At 59.4% G+C, this 9,758-nt stretch overlaps 1 protein-coding gene and 1 long non-coding RNA gene across 5 annotated transcripts in view; one reads left to right on the top strand and one right to left on the bottom strand.

Annotated features, from left to right (window-relative positions):
- Nucleotides 1–4,276, top strand: LOC107183885. Of its 4 annotated transcripts, XR_001514702.1 has the most exons (4): nucleotides 1–55; nucleotides 1,150–1,238; nucleotides 2,109–2,145; nucleotides 2,305–4,276. It is a non-coding gene; the product is annotated as an uncharacterized LOC107183885 (long non-coding RNA). The 4 variants fall into 4 exon arrangements; XR_001514703.1 differs by lacking the exon at nucleotides 1,150–1,238 and having other exon boundaries at nucleotides 3,010–4,276; XR_001514701.1 differs by lacking the exon at nucleotides 1,150–1,238 and having other exon boundaries at nucleotides 3,007–4,276.
- Nucleotides 4,277–5,092: 816 nt separating this feature from the next.
- GOLGA2 (golgin A2) overlaps nucleotides 5,093–9,758 on the bottom strand; it is a 16,988-nt gene continuing 12,322 nt past the window's right edge. Inside the window, 14 exon segments of the mRNA XM_006768513.2 lie at nucleotides 5,093–5,512; nucleotides 5,595–5,751; nucleotides 5,820–5,926; nucleotides 6,011–6,113; nucleotides 6,204–6,422; nucleotides 6,680–6,768; nucleotides 6,948–7,023; nucleotides 7,113–7,337; nucleotides 8,012–8,125; nucleotides 8,438–8,655; nucleotides 8,658–8,720; nucleotides 9,088–9,175; nucleotides 9,550–9,657; nucleotides 9,736–9,758. The exon segment at nucleotides 9,736–9,758 is cut by the window's right edge and continues 11 nt beyond it. Coding sequence (XP_006768576.2) covers nucleotides 5,316–5,512; nucleotides 5,595–5,751; nucleotides 5,820–5,926; nucleotides 6,011–6,113; nucleotides 6,204–6,422; nucleotides 6,680–6,768; nucleotides 6,948–7,023; nucleotides 7,113–7,337; nucleotides 8,012–8,125; nucleotides 8,438–8,655; nucleotides 8,658–8,720; nucleotides 9,088–9,175; nucleotides 9,550–9,657; nucleotides 9,736–9,758 — 1,787 coding nt within the window. The 3' untranslated portion in view covers nucleotides 5,093–5,315.

Genomic DNA, 9,758 nt, shown 5'->3' with positions numbered 1-9,758 from the left:
GTCCTCCCCCCCAGGTGCCCTCGCGCCCCAACCGTGCCCCGCCCGGGGTCCCCAGGTGAGTAGGGGTTGAAAGCCGCGGAAGAGACCGCCGGGCGGGCGTGGCCGGGAGGGAGATGTGGCTGGATTCTGCAGCGTCCGCCCTGGCCGCCAGAGCCCGCCCTCGAGGGTGCCAGAGCCCGGAGGTGTGGCCCGGCCGAGGGCTGGCGGAGCCTGCCCCCTAGGGAGCGCTGAGTCCCGGAGGTGGTCGTTTCTGGGGAGGGGGCGGTGGGGCTCCTCCCACCTGCCCCCTTCTTTCCAGCACTTGCATGGCGCTTCCCTCCTTTTCCACTTTATCTGTCACATATTGCATTCCTCCTTCCTCCCCTTCTCCATTTGTCCTCCACTTCTCTCACCCAGTCCCTAGTGAGCCTGCCTCAGGTCTGAGGATCTGAACCCAGGACGTCCTGGAATGTGTGGATGTTGTTCACTTACGCAGGGCTACCCTGCTGTCCCCACCGCCCAGTCCTGACTCTTTTGAGCTGTCCCAGGAGGGTGTCCCGCCTCTGACTCACAGGCTGTGACTGTGACCAGCGAGGTGTGTGATGTGTGTGTGGGCGTGCACACAGGTGTGAGAGTGTGAGAATGGCACCCAGGCCAGGGGTAGGACATGGAGCAGCTGGGAAAGGGCCTGGGAGCCATAGGACAATCTGATGCTTTCTTCCTTTCCCCTGCCTCTGGCCCTGCCTGTCCTGGGCCAACATGGCGAGTGTGGGACAGGAGTGGGTGAAGGCTGGCCCTTTCCCAGAGGTTTTCAGGGAAAAGGATTCTACTTCATCCCTTGGCTTTGCTTCTCGATCCATGACCCTCTCTTAGGGAAGCTCACTCTGATATCTAACAGTCTGCCCTGTTCCCACTGGACATGTTGTCTGAGGAAGCACACGTCAGACCAACAGCGTCTATTCATGTTTCCGGATGGCTGGAGGGTAGGGTCAGGGGTCCAGCCTTCCTGAGCCCGAAATGCAGCAGCGACGAGGCTTGCTCTATGGTGACCTGTGGTCAGAGCAGGCAGCACGGCACTGATCACTCTGGCCTGTGGGCAAGTCGTTTTCCCTTCCCAGGCCTCAGTCTCCCTTCGACCAAGTGATAATTAACATTCTGCCTTTTCCCCAGGGTTGGTGTGGGCTCAAGGGAGACAGTGGCTAGAGGAATGCCTCCTGAACCACAAAGGTGGCTCTACGAGCACTTGGCTAACTTCCAACGTGAGTTCAGATTCTTCAGGGTATTTGACATGCCCAGGTCTGTGCTGAGGTCTGACATACGGGAACTTGAAGATTTGGTACCCGTTCTAGCTCCCGTTTTGCTAACACGCAGGAAACATTTGGCAGATCACGGCACTGCCTGAGGGACGAGAGCAGTCTCAGGGCGTCTCAGGGCAGCTTGACCTCAGTGAGGTCCCGGTGCTGACTGAGCTAAGACTCGGGTCGTCAGGGTTGGGAGGCATTTGGGTAGGGAGCGGCAGTGTGGGCGAAGGCTTGGTGTGGGGTGCCTTGAGGAGAGCCGCTGGCCGGAGCAGAGTGCAGATAGAATGAGGAAGAATAAGCAAAGGTTGCCCTAGGCACAACGGGGCAGCTTGAAGAACCCTCAGAGTCCACAGAAAAGTTGGACTCGTTAGGACTCAACACGGTGGGCAACAGGGAGCCATGGAAGGCTCTTGGGCAGAGAAATGACAACTGGATCCTCAGAAAGCAAAACCTGTTCCTATGGAGCATTGCAGACGGCCCTCTGAGCACGCCAGGCATGAGTGTGCAGGGAGCTGGTGCACATGCCTCCTGTATGCGGGCGAGCTTCTGTGTTGTGACTCGGCCCCCCCGCGTGCTTCAGTGTGCCAAGTGGCTGCATGCCCCGGATCCATGCTGCACGTGCCAGCCAGCGCGGGTGCTGGGCAGTGGGAGGTGGGAGAGGCGGATGCGTGTTGTTTGTGGGCATGTGTGTCAGCGTGTGCATGCGGGGCTGTGGGGCCTCACAGCATTGTGTGCACGCCCGTGCGTGTGTGTGAGCGTGTCCGCCACCCCCAGGCCTGCCCTGTCCGTGCGTGTGAACTGCCATGTTGATTTCGTGCTGTCTTTCAGAATCACTATCAGTGACCCCTGAGGAGCGTCAGCCACGGTAGGTACATGCCTCTTGGCCTGCTGCATGAGTGGTGTGTCTGCCCCTGCTGCACCAGCTCCACACGGGGGGCACACCTAGGACTGCAGGGCCCGGCTCCCGCCCTCTCCCTTCTGCAACTCCAGACTTATTCTTTCCTCCTTCTGTCCTCACTGCCAGCTGCTCTCTCACCTCCCTTCTCAGCGAGCCTCGGGACTCAGTGCCACTGCCCAGGATCTCCGTGGCTGAGCCTGGGGGGCCTTGGGACAGGCTCCGCACCCGAGCTGGCAGACATGGGTGTTCTCCAGCGCGGCCAGAGGGCAGAGAGCTCGTGGCTTAGGGTGTAGGGGCAGGAAGCTTGGGCTCCGGCAGCCTTGGAACCTCACCCTGGGGGGCCATACTCGCTCCCCAGCTCCCCAGTCAGCCATGCTGCTGGGGCCAGACGGCCAGCTCGCAGCTCGGAGCAATAGGACCCGAATCCACCAGAGGGCAGAGTCCCACCTCTACTGTGCAGTGATCTGGGGAGAAGGCTCTGGTTGGTGGATAATTTCTGAAAGCCTCGGGGGTCCTATCCACACCATCAGCCCAGAACACACCTCACAGGCGAGGCAGGTCCCGCAGCCCCTTCCCCCGCCTCCTTGGTGTTGTCACGCCTGGGAGTGCACGACTGAAGGCAGCGTTCTCAGCCCCAGGGCTCACAGACCTGGGCCTGTTGCTCCTAGAGGCGGCCCACACTTTCCAGCCAGGGGGACGGCAGTGTCTGCTGACCTGGGCAGGCCAGCCTCTCTGGGTTCCATCCTGGCTGGGCCGCAGAACTCGCCCAGCGAACCCGCCTGCCACTCCGTCCCTGCCGCTGACTCTCATTCTTCTGCTTTTCCCCAGCAGGAAGGGCCCAGCCTCACCTACGCGACCTGCGGTCCCCCGACCACCTGAGGCTCCCCTCTTAGACTTATAAGCCTGTGGCCACTGGCATCCAGCTGCCTGCCCTCCACTCCCCAGGGTCCCTTCCGAGGACTCCCGAGCTTTCTGCCCACCCAGAGAGGCCTCCAGGGCTCCCTCCAGCCATCCTTTTAGCTTTGCCCTCCTGGTTGAAACAGTGTTCTTCCTCCTGTCTTTTCCATCAGGCCTGGTGGCTGTTGCCTGGGGCTCAGAGCCCCATCCTCCCTGAGACTAGTGGCGGCCTGGGCCAGTGGGTTGAGGATAGGGAACCACAGAAGGAAGCCAGAGGGGGCTGAGCATGTGTCTGGAGCTATGGGTGCACTGCCTGGTGGTGTGTGAGAGACCAGCGTGCGTGGCGGGGGAGGGCCACCCCAGCCTCCAGCCCAGACCCCACAAAGCTCTGGCCCCGCCCATCTCCAGCTCCTCCCTTCCACCTTCCCTTTCTTGTCTCTCCCCTCTCTTCCAGAATCCTTGCCCACACCTTCGCCTGCGTCTTCTTCCCCTGCCCTCCCCTCACACGCCTGCGGGCTCCGCTGCCCTTGCCTTACCAGCTCTCTCCCTCCTCTCTCCTGTTCTCTGTTTCCTCTCCAACTGCCAGCCGATCGGGTCAGGCAAGTCCATCCCGTCCTGAGAGCCCCAGGCCCCCCTTCGACCTCTAACCAGATCCCTCTATTCCTCGGAGACTTCTCTTTCCAAGCCTTCCTGGACGGCTGTTCTGTGACTTGACAGTGGCTCCCCAGCCCCAAAGCCTCCCCCTTCATCTGTGACTTAGTCTGTAGTGGTGAGCTGACACACCCAGCGTGACGTTGGTGAAACTTGTGCCCCTCTGTGGTATTTCTCCTGCTCCGTTCTATAAATAACTATAAATAACCATATATTATACATATATATATATACATGCACACAGACATGGCTGCCAGTCTCACCTCTAGTGCTGGGAATTACCGTGCTGTCCTTGAGGAGTCTTGTGACCCAACTATAAGGGAACACAGTCACCCTGACATCCTCCTCCAAAGCGTGCCACCTCCGATGAGCTTCCCTGTCATGCCCACCCAGCCTGTGACAGCCAGCCCCCTCTGCTGCCAGCCCACCCCTCCCTCCTCCTGCGCAGGGGTGCTGTATTGGCAGCTGCGTGGTTCTCTGACTGCTACCAGTCTTACTGTCTCTTGGCTGAGAATAAATAAAACCCATTTCTGGACAATGGGGAAAAGTGTGTCCTCGGCTGGCTTGTGTTTGTGGCACTGAGAGAGGTGAAGGTTTAACATTGGGGTGCGGGGGTGGGGGAAGGACCCAGCCATTGCTAGGGTGCTGTCAGGAATGATAAAAACCAGGCCCCACGGTTCCACGGCTACTGGGAAAGCACCTGGATATTCACAGGTCCTCATCCTGTGAATCCTGCTCTGACCACTAGGGGGCAGGAGCACCACCAGCCTGGAGGGCGGATGTGGGGTGTGGGCCGACTGAGCAAACAGGTCACGGGAGGGCAGGGTCATGGGTTGGAAAGCAGCTGGCCTGGAAGTCGGCTCTCTCGGGTGCTGGGAAGCTGCGTTCCCTCCTCGGGGTTAGATCAGTCTTCTGAGTCTGGCAGCCATTCAGGCCCCTTAGAGCCCTGTGGCTGACCCCGGGGGTCCCCCAGGCTTCACCAAGCAGCATGTGACAGGTCCAGATCTCTAGCATCCCCACTGGACATGCTCAGGCACCCTGGGGCTCCACACAACGCAGAAGCCTGCCCTCTGCTAGCAGGCCCCACTTCCTGTTCGGTACCCAGGCACAGAACCCAAGACCCAGTGACCGGAAACAGAAACACACAAGGCACCTGGCTGGCGTGGCTCAGTGATTTGAGTGTTGACTTATGAACCAGGTCATGGTTCGGTTCCTGGTCAGGCCCAGGTGTGGGCTCCATGCCCAGTGTGGGGCATGTAGGAGGCAGTCGATCAGTGTTTTCCTCTCATTGATGTTTCTCTCTCCCTCTCCCTTCCTCTCTCTGAAATCAGTAAGAACATATTTTAAAAATAAACACACAAGGCAGTATGGCTAAATCCATTTATTCCGAAATAAAACAAATAGAGTCGAATCAACCCCATCCCCACCTTCCTCTGTCATATGTTATCAATAAATAAGTTTATTCTTGCATTATAATAGTAATAGGAGCCAGGGATGGGGTGCAGGGACTGGGTGGGCTCTTTCCACACAGTCCCTGCACCCCATCTCTGCCGCCCCTATTATAATTCTTCGGGGGTTGTGTCAAGTTACTAGATCACCATGATCTTCACGCCAGCATCGTTATCGGCCCGGTAGAAGAAGGGGATGCAGGGGTTTCTGCTCAAGCCTGGGTACTCCTGTGGGCTCTGCAGCTCACACAGCAGCTGCATGATCTGCTGTGCGGTGGAGTTCTCAAGTGCAGCAGGGCCCGGCTCCACACCGTCCGCAAGGCTCACCTCGTGAAGATCTTTTGAGAAGGGCAGGGCTCTGAGTGTTGTGAGAGCTCCACCCCCACACCTGCCCACTCACCCTCTCCGAGCTCTACTCACCACCTTGGCTATGAGCAGCTCCAGTTGCCTGGGGGACTGGGGGCGCTGTCGTGGGCTCCCCAGCAGGGTTCTGGGCAGCCCCCAGGAACCTGCCATACCATTCATTACGCTCACCAACCAGGCGCACCACCAGCTCCTGCAGCTCCAGTAGCTTCACCTGGAGAGAGAGGCACTCAGCAGCCACACCCGGCCTGGCCCCGCCCACAGAGGTGGTCAGGGCCCTACCTTCATTTCCTCCTTGTCCTTAGCCAGCCGGCTTATGTACTCCTCCTTCTCCCGGTGGCGCTCCTTCAGTACTGCCCTCTGGTTCTGATACAGGGTGATGTAGTCTCCTGCGAAGAGCGGGAGGGCTCAGCTGCTGGGGGTCCCCGCCCACCACACGGCGCCCCCTGCCGGGCCCTGGCCTCCCCGCTCACCAATAGTGTCTGTTTCTCCAGACAGTTGAATGCAGCGATGCTCCAGCTCCTCAACTCGCTCCTTCAGATCCACGTTCTCTTGCATGACCTCCGTAAAGCGGCTCTGCAGCCACAAAGCAGGGTCAGGGCCCAGCAGCCGCCTGCCCCGCCCGTCCCCACCCTCCCTGGCCCTGGCCAGGGGACACTCGCTCACCTGCAGCTGGTCCATGGCCACCTGGAGGGCCTGGTGGGTGTCCGCAGGCACACTGTCCCCCTCGGGGCTCGGGGCTGGGGTCTCCGCCGCTAGCTTGTGCTGGGATGGGGCGGCCAGCTGCGCCAGGTGCCGGCAGTGTAGCTTTTGCTGCTTCAGCTCCCTGCGCAGCTGTGCCCGTTCTTCCTCAGCACTGGCTAAGGCCGTGTTAAAAAATTCCACCTGCGGGCAAGAGGTGCGTGTGTGCTTTTGCGGGGGAATGCTCAGGACTAGCGGGAGGCACAGAGGCAGAGAGGACTGTCCCATCACAGGGCCTCTGTGGTTCAGGGATGGGGTGGTGTCTGACCACTGGCTCCCAGGGGAGGTTGGGAATCAAGAGAAGTTAGAGGGCAGAAACCAAGAGGTGACAAGGGTGTCCGGGAGGGACCTCAGAGGGAGGCAGGAAGGTGGGACAGGAAAGGGCAGGGAGGTCAGCTCACCATGGCCTCTCGGCTACCTAGGTCCTCCGGGATGCTCAGCTCTGGCCGCGGAGCCGCCTCCTCCATCTCCTCTCCATCCAGTCCATCGCCTGTTAGGGGCAGCCAAAGGGGCCTCAGACAACCCCAAGGGAGGTGGAGCAGCCCAAGAAGGTAGCTCGGGACCAGCTCTGCCCCGCTGTCCCAAAGGTCTCTTCTAACTCAGTGCTTTGCTGCTAAAAGTCCCCTCCCCCCCGGGCTCTGGCTTCTCCCTCTGGGTGGTTCGGATTACCTTCCCCAGGCAGAGCCATGAGGCTCAGCTGGGCCTGTAGCTGCTGGTTCTGTTGGCTGACAGCTTCCAGGAGCCCCTAAGGGGCCAGGAAAGAGCGTGAGAAGGGACACAAGTTGCAGGCCTTCCCACTCAGGGCTGAGGGGCCCAGCACTCCAACTCCCGCACCTGGGTCTCCTGCAACTCTTGGCGGGCCTTCTTGGCCTCCTCCTGGCTCTGAACTTCCTCTTGCTGCTGCTGCTCCATGAGCTGGGAGTGCACCAGGACCTGCTGCTGCAGGGACTCCTTGTCCGTGGCCAGCTGCTGGTAGGCGGCCACGTACTGCTGCAGGTAGCTCAGGTACTGGTCCCGCTGCTGCTGCAGACCCTGGGCCTCTTGGCTCTTCAGCTCCACCTGCGGGAAGACCCTGGGTGTGAGGGCAAGTGGTGGCTTGCTTCTGAGATCGGCACAGACCTCCTGCCCAGGCCTCTGCCCAGGCCCCTGGCTTCCTCCCTCCAGGGCTCAGTGACTGCCTCCCTTGTCCAGAGTCCCATGCCGCCTTCACCCAGGCTCATACCTCATAACAACCTGCTTTCTATTTTCACTGTAGACCACAGGCTCGTGGAAAAGCACAGAGCGCCAACCAGTATCTGCTAAGCTGCACACTAAAGGCCTGATACTTTCCATGCAGGATTCTCGTTTAATTCTCAGACCCCCATGAGGAAAGTGCTAATCTCCCTTTAACGTTAAGGAAACTGAGCTTAGAGATGTGACATGAATAGGGACTAGTGGGGCTGAGGTTAGAAGCCAGGGCTGACTGCAAAGAGCCACCCACCATATACCACGTCTCTTCCCCTCTAAGCGAGCTCCATGCCTCCACTGGAGATGATGACCTACAGCACAGGGCTACGCACCTGTACAGGTCAGAAGGCAGGGGGCAGGGCTCTGAGGAACTCTGGGACCGCCTGTCTCTCCAGGCTGGAGCTGCCTCAGTTCTGGCCCCAGCACCCAGCTCATCCTTGCCCAATGCCTCCCGCCCCAGAGGCCAGTGCCCGGCTCTGAGCCCTTCTCAGCTGGGGCAGCGTTACCGTCTCCTTCAGCTCCCCCAGCTTCTCCTGCAGCTGGCCCAGCTTCTTGGCCAGCTCCTTCTTGACGTACTGCTCCGTCTGAAGCGTGCTGGTGATCTCCATATTCTCGTTGGTCTGGGCAGAGAGAAGCAATCTGTGGCCACCCAATGCAGCTGGAGACACCAGAATTTGAGGTCCACCCCCCCTCCCCACCCAGCTCAGAAGAGGGTAGAAGCAGGGAGGGAACCCCCAACTCCTCCCTTCCCCACATTCATCCACACGGGCTCCCTGGGTCACAGGATGCCTTCATAGGCTCCAATTCACGTAAGGACCCTACCACCCCATTTTAAAGGTGGGACAACAAAGGCCCAGAGGGGTTGAGTGTCTTGCCCAGCAGGAAAGGACTCGGCAAGGGAGGGGGCAGGCTGGGCAGGCAGGGCTGCGCACCAGCCTGACGAAGCTGTCCTGCAGCTCGGCCAGCTGCTCCTTGAGCTCGCGGTTCTGGGAGAGCGCACGGCTGATGGTGGTGCGGTCGCTCTGCATGTCCTCCAGAATCTGCTTGCGCATCTCCGCCTGCTCGCCCCAGCGCTCGGCCTCCTGCTCCAGCTCCAGCAGTCGCTGCCCCTGCTCCTGATTCAGGCGGCTCAAACTCTCATTGTCCTCGCTTTGGCTTGTAGCCGCTGTTCTTCCTCCGAGGGCCCTGCCGGGGGCTCCTGGGGTGGGGGGGCAGCTGAGGAGGCAAGCAGACAATAAGGCCTCTCGCCTCTGGGTCCACAGCTAATTCAGGTTCCTCACCCCAAATCTTGGCTTCCTGCTAGTAATCCCCACTCCTATGATGTTCAATCTTTCAAGACACTTGAGTAGAGTTCTCTACATTTTCATGCTCAAGACAACTCTGGGCTGACAGTGGGCACTCCACCCCTTTTTTCAGATGGAAACACTGAGGCTCAGAGAGACTGCAAGACTCGGCAGCTCCTATACACCGCTTCCCCTGTGCACAATGTCCTTCCATCTGCCTCCCTCCTCGGGGGCTTTCCAGCCAGCCTCTCCAGCTCCCCGACAGGAGTCCTGCTCCCAGGTCACCAGCCTCAGCTTACCTATCTGATTCCTCAGTTCGGCCAAGCTGGTCTCCAGCTCCTGCACCTGACCCATGCTCTGCTCCTTCTCCTCCCTCAGCTTGCACACCTGCCCAAAGCACAGAGAGTATGGAGGGAGGGGACGGAGCCATGGCCACGCGGCCATCTCCCTCTCTGCCCCCACCTACAAACACACACGCCCAGCCCTGGCTGGTGGCTCAGCTGGGCAGAGCATTGTCCCTATGAGCCAAGGTTGTGGGTTCTATCCCCGGTCAGGGCACATATAAGAATCAACCAATGGTGCCTAAATACGTGGAAATCAATGTTTCTCTCTCTCTCTCTCAAATTAATAAAATTTTTAAAAGTTATAAAAAGAACACATTACACATCTACCTGCACACACAAGTGATATGATTCCCATTCCACAGATGCCCAGAGAGAGCAAGTGACCTATCTAAGGTGGGGGCCGAGGTCCCAGCTCACCTGCTCTGACATCTGCTGCATCTTCTGTTGCCAGATGGCATTCTCTTCTTTCAGATTCTCTGCATACTGGTCTCTCTCCATCTGTAGCTGCTTCAGCAACTCCTTCAGCTGTGAGGACGGGCGCAGAAGTCAGCCGGGGTCACCTGGAGCTGCTCTCCTCACACCCCTCCCTCTGCAAAGCCTCACCTGCTCCACGTGCGTCTCCAGCT

Source organism: Myotis davidii, unplaced genomic scaffold (assembly GCF_000327345.1).
Source record: "Myotis davidii unplaced genomic scaffold, ASM32734v1 scaffold142, whole genome shotgun sequence".
Taxonomy (NCBI): domain Eukaryota; kingdom Metazoa; phylum Chordata; class Mammalia; order Chiroptera; family Vespertilionidae; genus Myotis; species Myotis davidii.
The sequence above is the reverse complement of the archived record's forward strand: the minus strand, read 5'-3'. Positions and strand labels throughout refer to the sequence as shown.